At 38.7% G+C, this 13,608-nt stretch overlaps 3 protein-coding genes across 3 annotated transcripts; 1 reads left to right on the top strand and 2 right to left on the bottom strand.

Annotated features, from left to right (window-relative positions):
• Positions 1–6,902: 6,902 nt before the first annotated feature.
• LOC121764697 (CBS domain-containing protein CBSX3, mitochondrial-like) lies at positions 6,903–8,571 on the bottom strand. Its single transcript, XM_042160714.1, has 6 exons — positions 8,434–8,571; positions 8,072–8,268; positions 7,915–7,996; positions 7,766–7,839; positions 7,635–7,695; positions 6,903–7,141 (listed from the first exon to the last, which is right to left on the bottom strand). Exons 2-6 carry the CDS (start codon positions 8,258–8,260, stop codon positions 6,999–7,001), a joined length of 549 nt encoding a protein of 182 aa, XP_042016648.1. The 5' UTR covers positions 8,261–8,268; positions 8,434–8,571; the 3' UTR covers positions 6,903–6,998.
• A 345-nt stretch (positions 8,572–8,916) lies between these two features.
• LOC121764194 (putative uncharacterized protein DDB_G0290521) lies at positions 8,917–10,434 on the top strand. The gene has a single exon (XM_042160252.1). The coding sequence runs from the start codon at positions 8,917–8,919 to the stop codon at positions 10,432–10,434; it is 1,518 nt and encodes a 505-aa protein (XP_042016186.1).
• A 63-nt stretch (positions 10,435–10,497) lies between these two features.
• Positions 10,498–12,713, bottom strand: LOC121765440 (tubby-like F-box protein 5). Its single transcript, XM_042161607.1, has 4 exons — positions 12,035–12,713; positions 11,875–11,962; positions 11,527–11,659; positions 10,498–11,460 (listed from the first exon to the last, which is right to left on the bottom strand). Exons 1-4 carry the CDS (start codon positions 12,296–12,298, stop codon positions 10,800–10,802), a joined length of 1,146 nt encoding a protein of 381 aa, XP_042017541.1. The 5' UTR covers positions 12,299–12,713; the 3' UTR covers positions 10,498–10,799.
• Between the last annotated feature and the right edge of the window lie 895 nt (positions 12,714–13,608).

Raw genomic sequence — 13,608 nt, 5'->3', positions numbered from 1 at the left:
AGTCAGATTTTGACTCTCGAAGGTTTATGTCTTCATACATGGAACCGCGTTCATTTGCTTCCGTTGTGCATCATAAAAGACTCAAGTCTATTTTGTTCAAAACTCTGATATTTTGAAATTCTTTCAAACAATTACTCGAGTCTTCGTGATCGAGTATCTTTCTTCTATGTATCAGCACTTAAATAGTCATGTCTCGCAACCAATGTTTGATTTTATTTTCCCTAATTTCCTTCCCCGCTTCTTATACCCCCGCCCCTAGTCACGGTTCCCCGACTATGCTATCCTTAGCTAGTGCAGTCGTGACAGAGTGGTATCAGAGCTTTCTTTCTCTCTCTGAACCCGAGAGTCTTCTTTGAAAATCTTTGGTCTAGCCTTGTTCCACTAGACTGTCTAATCGATGAAAATGCTCTTAGCACTCCCACCAATCGCACTCAACGAGGAAAAAGGTAACTTGTTCTTTATCAAAAAGAAAGTCAAGTTGTTTAAAAGTTTGAAATGGAGAAATAACTCGTGCAGTTAATTTGAGTGAACAGATGAAAATACTAAGTTTAAAGAAAGAGTTGATGTTTCTTGATTTGGTAGCGTTCTTAAAGAAATAGTTAGTATGTCTTTTCTTGGCTAAAGACTATGAATGTATGAATAAAAGAAGTAACTTTCCTAAATGAAAAAAAGGTACTGAAATATGAAAGTATAAAGTATACGAGTCTGGTACCAATTGGTGAAATGACATCTCTTTTTGAGTTAGTCATTGAATCATGTTGCTAGTATGGGGAAATCAAAATTTCCAAGACTTAGAATACTTAGTTATGCATTCCTTCTAGAACACAATATGAACTCGAACTTAGAAGTACAGTATGAACATTTCTCGCTTCCCGAGCGACGAAAAGAAAAGGACGCGATAAGAAAGAAACTTTGTCACGAAAAAAGCAATCCAACATAGAACAAACGATGTTTCTAGAGAGATGGTAGGGGTTAGATGTCATTTTCTATATCCCAATGACATGAATAAGCCATTGTCTTTCTTGACAATCCAATCACTTCAAAGGATCATACCTTTGATCCAACTAAGCGAAGTACACATACATAGCAAGAGAATATGATTACAACGTAAACAAAGAACCTAGCTATACAATATAAGTAAGCAGAAACGGCATGTTACGAGGATGAGCGTTATGACGAACCAAGAGTACCAAAGAGTCGTAATCCCCACATATGGTCATCTGACGTGATCGTAAAGTGAAAATAGCTTGTGACCAAAGTTTCTCATAAATCAGTTACCATTCTCTATGAAGAATTAAACAAGGGAGTATCACCATTGTAGTTAACCAAGAAGATTCATCAGCAACACTTACTTGGATTCCCATGAATTCCATTTTCTCGCATCCCCCTTGATCAAAATACTTTTGTTGAATTAAGATATTAAATGACTTCTTTTGCAAGGTAATGTGTCATTATTTTCCCTCTTCTATGTCAAGGTTGTGAATCACTTTCAGTTTTGAGCTTGCTCCCTCATGTTTTCTGATAACCTCCAGTGACTACGGTCCTTCTTTACTCATTCTGTGTAAAAGCAATACATTGACTCTCTGAATTCTTGCAACCAAACTCCTATACTAGAAGCTGCTTTATTTATAGCCTTTAGAATGAACATGTTTCCCTAAACTATTGTCTCTTCAATGATAATATTCTTCAAAGATCATTAGTAGACCTTTAGTGTTTTCAAATGTGCTTGCTGACACTCATTAATCTATAAAGAATGTTCACCTCTTCTTAATCCACTATAATTATTCCATTATGCTTTGAGCTCTTTAGCAACTCCAAGTCTAAAGTAATTTGCTCTCTTCCCAAACTAGTTTGCTCTGGTTGTCTTCTCTACTAGTTAATTTCCGTGATTTGGTTATAAACTTTGTGAATTCATTAACGTGATATAGTATCACGATGTTGTTGACCCAAAAGGGTAGTTCCTTGTTATTCTTCTTTCTCAAATCCACTTGAGCCGAATCATTTTCAGTCTTACTATATTGGAGCAGCCATCTAGTGAGACCTTAAACATTTTAATTTGACCATTTATGTTTTCAAACATATTTATTGACAAGCTCTTTGTTTTACATGAGTACTCTCATCTTCTGAATTCAAATATGACTGTTGTCTCTTGATTTGAGCTTTTCTGCAAGCTCCATGTTAAAGCTGGCACATTGCTTCTCCCTTGGCTAGTTTCCTCTTGTTTAGTTAGTTTCATGAATTGCTTATAAACTCTAAAAAATTTCATTGATATGATCTTATATCATAGTGTTGTCGAGCAAATTACAATTGTTTGTTTTTCTTATTCTTTTCAAATCCATTTGTAACCAACCATCTCAGATCTTCCTGTTATCATCTGGGGACACTTGAAACTTTTGTACTTCACTGTTCATTTTGATTATATTATTGGTAACCTATTATTGACGTCTACATTCTATTCATCATACCCTCACTTTCGCAATTTATTCCATCTGGCAAGCTCTTCCCACAATAAAATTTCCAAGCCGCCCTATGGGTATAGCTCAAGCCCTTTGAAGTTGTATCTTTTCTTTTCTGGGAGTGAGCATAATGAGCCCAATTGAGCCTAGTCTTTGCACTTCATGAAAACCTTTGTTGCAAGCTACTGGTGAAAATTTGTGGTGAACCAAACACTCACGTAATTGAAATAATTATAATCGTTTTATTTTCATGGCTACCTTGGAGCCTACACAAAACAAGAACGATTCGAATATTTCACTTGGAATCCCAAATTCAGTTCCTATCAAAGTTAAAACGGTTAGATCAACTCTATATTTATTCTATGACTTAACACTGCAAGACATTGACCACTGTAGAAAGCGCCAAAAAAACAAGAAGAAGTAAATAATCTGAAGTGGACATCCATAAAAATAATGCACCGACCAAAAGTGTCAAGACTAGAACGACAAGTCGTTATATTTATGCTATGGCTAAACACTGCAAGCGATGAGCTGCAAGGTGATCGAACGTTACGTACTTAGACAGTAAAATTTGGAGAAAAGAGTGATGGCGATATTCGTTCAAATTTTTAATTCCACCCTATTAGTCCCTTCGTAGTGCGCAAGATCTCTATGTATACAATTATGTGATCAATCGATACGATTAAGACTAAGTTAAGTCAAAAGGTGAAATAATTAAGATCTATACTACAATGATGACTAAGAAATAAAAGTGTGAGTACACTAATTATTTTCAACCTAACGCCAAGATGACATGAAAGAAGGTTTGACAACTGAGAACGAACGGGAAATGACGTAGAAGCGAGGAAAGAACAAGCAAAGATTTGCGATAGAACTTTGGAATTAGAGTAGCAATGCCAAAAGTGATATTAATGTCAACTGCGATGCAACATAATACGACTTCGTGAGAAAAATCCGAAGTTGGATCAAGAAAGCGCAAGACCGGCAAAAATAAATACTACGCCGATGAACGTCGAACCGAATTGAAATTTAACATCGGAGAGAAGGTCTTTTTGAAAATATCCCCTTCCAAAGAAATAACCAGATTTGGACTCAAGGGTAAGCTAAAACCACGATTCATTGGACCCTATGAAATTCAAGAGAAAGTGGGCCCAGTAGCTTATCGCTTGGCTTTACCACCCAACTTTGGGAACGTACACAACGTATTCCACATCTCCCAACTTCGGAGGTACGTGTTCGACCCAAAACATGTGATTCGCCACGAAGAAATCGCTCTAGAGCCTGACCTGAGTTACGAAGAAAAGCCGGTAGAAATATAATAAATTTAAATAAATAAATAAATTCCCATAATAAAAATTTTAATGTCCGATACATCCAACAAAAGTCCCACAAAATTTAATCTATACATAGTATGTGTTAAGAAAGCGGGTACTTCAACGCGGAAGACCACGAACTTGAACCAATTAATCCTACACCAAATTAAATGATTAAGTAAGCAAATACTCAAATAATTAATAATAAAAAAATAATAATTAATATATATATATATATATATATATATAAATATTTATAAGCATATCCGAGAAGGAACCATTGTCATGGCAGCATTTAATGCTGCCTTAATGAGTAGTAGAAATAAAGAGTGTTGCATTAATGAAGTGTGGAAAAAAAAATCCTCATCGTCATCCTCTGACACATATGGTGATCATTCTCTGAAAGAATAATTGCAAGATACGCCACTTGCCATCTTTTATGAATAGGTACATTTACGCACTTTCTTTCACTATAACACATCACCATCAGATTTCCTAAAATTTCCCCTCACAAACCCCACATAAACTTTTACCCCACATCAATCTCACAACAAAGCTGAAGCAAGAGGAGGAAACAAATCCAGCTGCTCTTTTTCACAATCACACGAAAGCACAAATTCAACAACTCTCTTTCACAATCAAATAAAAGTAAGTACCACAACTCACTTATCCATATATTAAAACCGTACATGTAGGCAAACTTAGTCTTGAAGAACATGCCTAATCAAGAACACAGTATTCAATATGTTGCAAGTAGGTAATATAACCAATCAAGAACATAGTTGCTATGACACATCTAAGCATAAAATGGCAGTTTCTCAATTAATTATAAGAACTTATCTTGAAGCAATATGTAAATCTGCCGAAGAACTTCCGGCAGCGAGCTTGGCACTCCGTCACCGACAATAACAGCCCACGCTCAAAAAACACATATGTCCATTTTCATTCCTTTGAATCTGGAAATTTTGAATGTAATTAACAAAGTTTATCATAAAAAAAAATAATAATATCTTTGTAAACAATGAGAGAGAGAGAGACCGACCGAAGGAGAGAGACCACTGCTGATACGGCCGGACTCCGGGAAGAGGCCGGCGAAGCCGCCGCCTGTGCATGCACAGTGGCGGCGGCGAATCTGGAGAGAAAGAGGGGACGAAGGCGGCGTGAGGAAGAGAGAAGAAAGAGAAGAGGGAGAGAGGGAGAGAATGGAGAGAAGAGGGGAGAGAGGGGCGCCGCCGGAGCGGCGGCGACGAGAGAGAGGGGAGAGAGAGGCTGTGCATTTTGTGAAATGAGGGAGAAGATGGTGACTTAGTGTTATGTAGGGTTAGTCATTTATTTTTCCTTTGAGCTAGTGTTTTTAGGAATTGGGCTGCATGTTATTGGGCTAAGAAGATGAGGGAATTAGAAAATAATAATTCGAGCCCAATTCCTTCAAATTAATATGAGGCTTCAATGCATAGTGTTTTGTGAGGCCCATTTTGAAATTTAATTATTTTTGGGCCTAAGAATAAAATGGTTAAGTAAGCTAAAATAATTAGTTGTGACCCAAGTTGTTTTTTTCAGGAATAATTAGTAACGTATAGAACACCAATTTTAGTTGGAACCGAACTAGGCAAACGAAGTAGTAATATATAATATAAGTTTTAGAAACTTCTTAATAAATAATATAATAAATAATAATAATAATACTAATTATAGTAATAATAATCATAATAATAAAAATATATAATAATAATACTAATAAAAATAGGGTTAAATCTTGAGATTTTATTTCTAATTTAATTAGATTAGTTTCAAGCTAAATTAGTGTTTTCCTATTGTGTTGTTTCAAAAGGTTATCTCCGCGAGTAAGATCGAAGTAAGAAATTCAAGTTAAGGAAACTAAACGATCAAGGTGAGCTTTCTTATACTAAAATACAAATCGTATTTTATGAAAACACGAACACATGTTCGTGATTTTAATGATGTTGTCTTGCCACAAATGTTTTGTATATGATGCCTATCTGTTGGCTACGGCCAAGTGAATTATGAATGATGATATATGTGAATCGATTCGATTTTGAGTCCTGGTAGGGTGGTGTCCCTACTTGGAACCTCTGACCGTGAACGGCAGAGAAGGTGACCGTGGAAGGTGGCCACCTTCCCGGCACAAGGATACCTCTGACATGTTGGACAAGGAAGGTGACCGTATGAGAACACCATCTCAGCGGCACAATGTGATCAGGTATGGCTAAAGTACAGGAAAAAGGGGCTGCAGCCCAATGTGAATATTTTTAGTAAGCTCGAGTCCTTTTCAATAACACCCCCGAGTGTTATTTTGATGATGGCTTGACAATATTTTCAAATGTATATGTGTAATTTTCGGCAATGTGTTCACTGAGTACTTTTTGTACTCAACTCTGCATATATTTCTAAATGTGCAGGTTGAGCAGCGAAGTGGTGGAGGAAGTGTTATTGAGACAAGACATTTAATTCAGTCAGATTTTGACTCTCGGATGTTCATGTCTTCATACATGGAACCGCGTTCATTTGCTTCCGTTGTGCATCTTAAAAGACTCAAGTCTATTTTGTTCAAAATTCTGAGATTTTGAAATTTTTACAAACAATTACTCGAGTCTTTATGATTGAGTATCTTTCTTCTATGTGTATCAACACTTAAATAGTCATGTCTCGCAACCAATGTTTGATTTTATTTTTCCTCATTTCTTTCCCCGCTTCTTATACCCCCGCCCCTAGTCACGGTTCCCCGACTATGCTATCCTTAGCTAGTGCGGTCGTGACAAAAAGGCATAGAGTTGTGGATGAATTACACACTAACAAAAGGATTCTTCATTCTCTCTCAAGCTCTCAACATTTTACTGCACGTTTTAGGAACATTGTTTTGCTCAATTTTTGGAGCCCATTAAGTTCATAGGTGCCTAGCGGGTTTGAGATGTTATATACGTTAGAAGGAAGTCATTTTATCTTTAGGGATGATACGTCAATTCGAGAGTACTAATTGTGATGAATTTGTCTTGCGGAAAGAGGGTTTTTCTTGACTAATTTTCATTGTAATTTTCATTTCATTTATTGTTTTTGTTTTCTTTGATTACAATAGTTAGAGTATCGCGTGTATGATTCCATGCTGACTAATAAATGTATTATGACGGAGGGAGTATATATTAATTGTAGTATGATAAACCAGACATTTGATTATATATTATCGATGTACAACATGAATTATGGAACGAGCTTAATAGTACTCTCCTCGGATAAACTCGTTTAGTCGCTTCAATTCTTCATGTTGCTGCTCTACTACAGCTTTCACAACATCCACAATGGAAATCATGCCTACTATCTTCCCATCTATAACCGGGGCATGCCGAATCTGATTCTCTGCAACATGCATATCAAGTCTTCTTACTAACTCATGATATAGACCCACGTTTCTTTTGGGTATGGAGATTAAGGAAGAGTGTTTAGTTAGTTAAGTGGAATTAAAATAAAGTATTATTCCCTCCGTCCCCTAAATATACAAACTCTTTTCTTTTTTATCCTTCCCTAAAAAATAGAAATTTTCTATTATAAGAAATTTCTTTCTCTAAAGAGACGGGACCCATTTTTCACTAACACGCTTTTCTTTCTATCTACTCTTACTTTACCAATTTTGAATAAAAATATGTGTCGTTTCAAAAGTTCATACTTTTAAGAGAAGGATGGAGTATATAAAAGAAATAATTAGTAAGAGAATAAAATAAATAATTGAAGTAAAATAAAGTAACGAGAGAATAAAATAAGAGAATTTAAGTGTTTTTTATTATATAAGAAAATGATTCAATTATAATAGGACAGCCAACAAAGAAATACGATTCTAGGATGGAGGAAGTACCAGTCATGAGCTGCATTGCATGAAGAATGCTTGTATCTGATGTTACTGTCACTAGCTTGTCCTGTAATATAGCAAATCTTATAGTCAAAAGTTGAAATGGCAATCAAATCTTCAAGACCAAAAGGACCAACCTTATTAGTCATGATCTCCCCAACTTTTGTGTATATAGAGGACCTGTCTTGCACAATCACCTTCCTCAAATAGTCTGTTTTGACATGCAACATTTTACACCTTACTTACTATATTTATGTAGAGTCTTAACAAAATTACACGATGTTACCTCGTTCCGTTAGAATTCCGGCTATATGATGTTGCTCCCCCGGATTCAGAACCACGAGAGACCCTACGTTGTTCTGAGCCATCTGCAATGTTTCACTTCATCAGTATACGTCATTACATGACATGATATTTCATTAAAGAAGGGGGAACTCACTCACTTGCTTGATAGCATCACAGACGGTGTCATCTGTCCGACACCAGAGCCAGGACCCGGCCTTGTCTTGCCCTTTGGTTGATAGCACCTCTGCAACCGTAGTGTTGCGCAGTCCTGTCTCTGGCCTTGCACCGTTCAAACCTTGCGGATGCTTTGTTGTCCAAAATCGAACTGTCTGTAGAAGCCCTTGCATTGTTGATCCTAGATTTGGAAAACAAAAAAAAAACATATGACCATGCTTCTTGCAGTATTGTGTTTCCTAGTATGATTTACTAAATTTAGGTATGAAGTTTCTTAGGTAACACAGTGAGAACAGGACATATATGTGGAATGAGTGACATGAGAAAGATCAAAATTAGATTGTACCTTCTTAGCATAGAAGTATGCCTCAAGCTCAGAAATTCAACTACAGAATAATGGCTTAATTTGTCCTTATAAAGCAAGCAGTTTGGATTAGAATGTTTCTTCCCATAGTCAGTTGCTTGTTGGATTAATTTTGTGTGTTCTTTTCTTGATTAAGTTGTTGCAACTTTAACTTTCTAAACTGTCCAAGTAATTAATTGTTTTTGTTCAACTTGAGTTGGCTTAGATTGAATAGTCTTTTGTAGTACAAGGAATAGATACCAAGTTTGTGGAGTAAGAAAGGGCAAAACCCAATGGAAGGGTGAAAATTTGGACAAAATTCTAAACTTGGTCCAAAGTTGGACATGATTTTGGGCAAGTAAAGTTGATTCCCTACAAGGCCAAGAAATCATCTGCACAACAAAAAGTTATAAAATATCCAGTTACTACTTAGCTGATCATCAAAATCTATCTCAATACAAAAACAAACTCCTGCTCCCTCACTTCATGGCAGATCGAAAGTCGTTATTCTCTCGATTTTGGCCTCCATCGGCTTCACGCCGTACGCCCTCCCAAACCGGTGCTGCACCACCACCAGCAACGACCACTAAACAAACACCTGCATCCCAATCTAGCACCTCATCACCACCACCACGTCGAGCTGAAGCCAAGACTCCGGCCAGGCAGTCGACCACCAAAGGCAGCAGCTCTCCCGCCACTCCACCTAGAGCAGAGCCTCGGAAGGCATCCCCTGAGCCAAGCAAATCGCCCACAACTGAATTGCAAACCAAAGATGAGCCTAAAACCTCATCACCATCGCGGTCCCCACCCTCGTCAAAGCCTGCTTCACCCTCTCGATTGTCGTCTCAATCTAGATCACCTCCCTCTTCACCCCAAGCACAATCCCCATCTCGTGTGACCCCCTCCACGCCCAAACGAGCATCAAAACCTGCTTCTCCCATCCGTGCCACTCCTCGTTCTCCCAAGCCTGCTTCCCCATCAAAAGCCCCCATTTTAGCATCTCAACAAGAACCAGAGGCCAAGGAAGAGGATAAACCTGTAGTAGCCAATGGGCAAGCTCAGGATGGGAAAAGCTTCAAGCACGATGATGACGAAGACAAGCCTTCTCAAACATCACAACTTGACGATGCAGCGCCACCTGCCCAAGACCCGGAGAAAGGTGAAAAAAGCAAAAGCTTGGATGCAAAGCCTGAAGATGTGAAAGAAGTAGTGGAAGCAGACGAGAAGGAAATCGTTGATTCTGTTGCTCCAAAGTCTACCTCTGCAGCACAAATTGTTGAAAAGGCCGAAATCCCGAGCGAAGAAGACCAAACCCTCAGAAAGAAGCAAGATGGCCCCTGCATGTTAGCAACGCCCGGTGACACTACAGCTTCTCAACCAGTGAAGAAAAGCAAAAAGATCATGACTGACATGTCGAAACTTGCCAAGGAAATAGCCGGTGGAGACCACAAAAAAGCCGTTTCTGACAGGCCTGTAAGCGTCATAACCCTCGTAGGAGAGAACAGAGGAGCATCGATGCACATGGAATCCGATCATTCAAAAAGAGAGAGGCCGATTCACATTCACCGGAGCTACAAGAGCAACCCCGACCAAAGTCCTGAAGCAACCACTGATGGAGATGAAAGTTCCCAAGCGAAAAAGTCAGAAAACGCGAGATGCATGGAAGATCAACCGTCGGAGGCATATGTAAACAACAATGCACAAGGGATCAACAACTCCATCGTGTTCAACACTTCCATAGTAGAAGGAAGTCCAGGAGTTCACATGGTTGTAAGCCATCAGCCAATCCAGTCAAAAGACGAAACAAGTCTGCCTGAGGCACGAAAGGCTGAAGTTAGCACCAGTCGTGCAGAGAAACTCACCTATCAGCCAACAATTAGAAGAAGATGCCTGCGAGGTCTTCTCTTGGAAACGAGTGATTCTGAGCAAGAAAAGCCTCGACGCCATGGTTGTCGTGTTTCATGCCAGAAAGGGAATAGAGAGAACAACATAGATGTTCTCTAAGATGAAAATCACAAGTCCACATACATATATACATACAGAATAAAGCAGATGCTGCACTTGAACTGACACTTGTTTGTAAATATTTTTCACTTGTAAATAAATAAACCAACATTTTCCATAGTCACTAGCTTACATTTACAATTTGATGTTTCTACATAAGCAACACAAATCCAAATGGTTTAAGTTCAATTTTTTTCCATAATACAAAAGCATCGAAAGCGAAACCATATCCTTGACATCTTATATGTAAAACATATCTTATGAAGGATGAACGCAACACATACCTTCTTCCACGGAAAAACAGGACCTAAAAGTATATACTATACGGGTGGCACTCGCAGAGCCACAACTTAAAAATAAAAAGCCTACTCACATACTGGTTTCGTATCAAAGCTGCTTAAACAGATAGCGAAAGCTTGGAACGCAGAGAGGGGATATCGAAAGTCCATGGTAAATATGTCCTTTCCAATCTTCCCGAATTGTAAGATGACATTCTCTTGTTCTGAAGCTGGAACATTCTCTGATGAGTCCCCGGCAGCTACAAGCTGAAAATTCTTGACCGATGCCACAGTAACACGTCCTCTGAAGTTGAGACACCAACACTGCAGCTGCTCATGCCATCTCGGAGTTTTGTTCTTCAAAATGAGTGGTTCACCAATGCTGCTGTTCAATTGTTTGGACTTGCCTCTGATAGGGATGTCGGAAGCAAAATCTGGTTTTCTCACTTGAGAAGCTGTCAAGGGGCTTAAAGTTTCATCATGACCATAACCAAATGTCGCACTTCCACCTTCGTCAGTTGATGATACTGGAATCGTGTGCATCGTGCAGTTCATCCTTCTTGGCCCTCTTGTGCGGAGAATGTTAAGTTGGTAAGCAATGGTTGCAACATTAAAGCTGCAAATAGGCATTCTTGGTGCCACCTTCTTGGGGGAAATTCGTTTCCCCAACCAACGGTGAGATTGGATAGGAGTGTTGCAGGGAGGCTGAGAATCGTGAGCGTAGGATTTGGAGCCAAAAAAGTTGGATCTGACCACATAAAGTTATAGTTTAAACAAGAGGATTGTATTGAGGATAGAAATGAAAGCTAGACACCTTAGTTTTCCTGCATAACAATCACTGGTGTGAGAAAACTCATTTGCTGCAAAAGATATGACAAAATCTGTTTTCATCGCTCTTTTGATTCGTTTCGCTGCTAACAGAAACTTACAGGCTTCCCCAGAAATAGCTGCATAGATTCAGAAATAGAGAACACACATTTTAGGAGGAGCTGAGGCAAAGGCTCTAACTATGATAAGAGCACGCACTCTAGGTCATTAAGGCAAGGGACCCTACCCTAGCAAACAGCCCCCAATTATCAAAACGAATCAAGATACATGTAAATCACAACACAAATCATCAAGTCATAGATTGCGTTCCAAGAGAGAGAAGATGATCACTTGCCAGGGGTTAAGCCGAGGTATAACCTATAAGTCGAGGTTGCCCTTTCCCTTTGGATAAAGCACTGTATCGGAGAGTCCCTTGGGCCGGGCTGATACACATTTTCAATCAATCAGCAGCAATGAAGCAAAGATTAATGCACATAGGGAGAAATCTACCTTACCTGCTTAAGAGACATAGGGAAAGTGAGCAAACCACATTGCTCGGGAATCCGAACGACCTCTCTAACTATCCCCCTCCAAGACTTGCAAACCGCAGCACAACACACCACAGATCTCCGAGCCGGCCACACACGCTGATTAGCCTCTACTCTAACAACGATATCAAGAAGCAACTCCGGAGGCAAATATGCCCACCGGCTCTGCTCCTCTACCACCTCCACACTACATTCCTTCTCATCTATGCCCCTTTTCCCCTTAAATGCCATCTAAATCCAGAAATCTAAAACTACAAACCCCCAAAGCCAAAATTGAGGACATCTTTAGCTAAAACTAAAACTACTAAAACCAAAATCAAAACCATGCTTTCAGATATTGCACAAAGAGAATAAACACCAGTAATCATCAATCTCATAAAACAAGCAAGAAATCAAAAATGGGAAGCTGTAAAATAAGTAATTTTCACGCATCACTGTCCCCCATATATACACACATATTGATGATGCATCTCTCCAAGGAAAAGTGCCCCAATGTGTGGGGAAAGTTTTCAAGAGACAAATTCAGTGGATCAGAACTGACCCCAAGAATTACTCCCGCCACGTTCCCCACTTCTTGAAGCAATGATTAGATTTTTCCCAATTTCGAATAACCTTTTTCCTTTTTTTGTGAAAACTCAATAGTGACAACATGGTGTCTGAATATTGTCTGCTTTTGTGTGTCGTTTTAATTTGGTATTTTCTAATATTTTTTATGGTGATAATAATTTCCAACTGCCCCTTTCATGGTCGTTAAAACTAACAATCAGCAGAATGTGTGACAGAAAATGAGCAAGAGGGAAAGAGCTGATAATGGGGTAGGTATGTTATGGGTTATGACTTGTTATTTTCAAAGACACTATTTGTTAATTTTGCCTCCGATATCGTACTACCTCCATCCACCATTTTAAATAGTCATTTCGACTCGTCACGTATTTTAATAAATTATTTGACTTTGTTAAAGCATCTGCAATAGCAGTCGTCCCGGCGGACGTGCGACCGCCTAGCGGCTCGTCCGTCGCGGACGTCCACTATTGCAACCGCGTAGCGGTTGACGGACATCCGGGGCGGACAAGAGGATGTCTGTCGTAAAAGGCGGACGTCTGTCCCCTTGTCCGTGCGCGCGAGCACGGACGTCCCGATTTTTTAATATTTTTTATATTTTTTATATTTATACTCAATTTTACAACTCAGTGCACTTCAATTTTTGTATATTTGATAAACACCAACAATTAAAATGAATTAATTGTATTTTTCAATTTGTTTATTGGTTAGGGCGTCGACTAGTCCTAGTGCTAGTGCAGTGGAATGTCCTTATGACGTCGCATGAGGTGTTTTTGAGATGTCCGTGTACTATTGCAGATGCTCAAGAAAAATAAAAGGGAAAGTAAGTGGAATGTGAGAGTATTAGTTTTATACTCCCTATGTCCCATATAAATATGTGCACTTTTTATTTATGTTCGTCCCATAAAAATATGGACATTTCCATTTATAGAAAGTTTTTCCTAACTCATCACCTATATATATTACTAATTACTAATTAC

Source organism: Salvia splendens, chromosome 14 (genome assembly GCF_004379255.2).
Source record: "Salvia splendens isolate huo1 chromosome 14, SspV2, whole genome shotgun sequence".
Lineage (NCBI taxonomy): Eukaryota > Viridiplantae > Streptophyta > Magnoliopsida > Lamiales > Lamiaceae > Salvia > Salvia splendens.
The sequence above is the reverse complement of the archived record's forward strand: the minus strand, read 5'-3'. Positions and strand labels throughout refer to the sequence as shown.

What these genes read in the sequence shown, in the direction of transcription:
- LOC121764697 (XM_042160714.1), bottom strand. Translation starts at nt 8,260, where the DNA reads ATGCAAGGGCTTCTACAGACAGTTCGATTTTGGACAACAAAGCATCCG. An exon ending in TCTGTGATGCTATCAAGCAA is followed by an intron (nt 7,997 to 8,071) that starts GTGAGTGAGTTC and finishes GAAACATTGCAG; the next exon opens with ATGGCTCAGAACAACGTAGG. An exon ending in GGGAGATCATGACTAATAAG is followed by an intron (nt 7,696 to 7,765) that starts GTTGGTCCTTTT and finishes GCTATATTACAG; the next exon opens with GACAAGCTAGTGACAGTAAC.
- LOC121765440 (XM_042161607.1), bottom strand. Translation starts at nt 12,298, where the DNA reads ATGGCATTTAAGGGGAAAAGGGGCATAGATGAGAAGGAATGTAGTGTG. An exon ending in TCCCTATGTCTCTTAAGCAG is followed by an intron (nt 11,963 to 12,034) that starts GTAAGGTAGATT and finishes AATGTGTATCAG; the next exon opens with CCCGGCCCAAGGGACTCTCC. An exon ending in ATACCTCGGCTTAACCCCTG is followed by an intron (nt 11,660 to 11,874) that starts GCAAGTGATCAT and finishes GAATCTATGCAG; the next exon opens with CTATTTCTGGGGAAGCCTGT.
- LOC121764194 (XM_042160252.1), top strand. Translation starts at nt 8,917, where the DNA reads ATGGCAGATCGAAAGTCGTTATTCTCTCGATTTTGGCCTCCATCGGCT.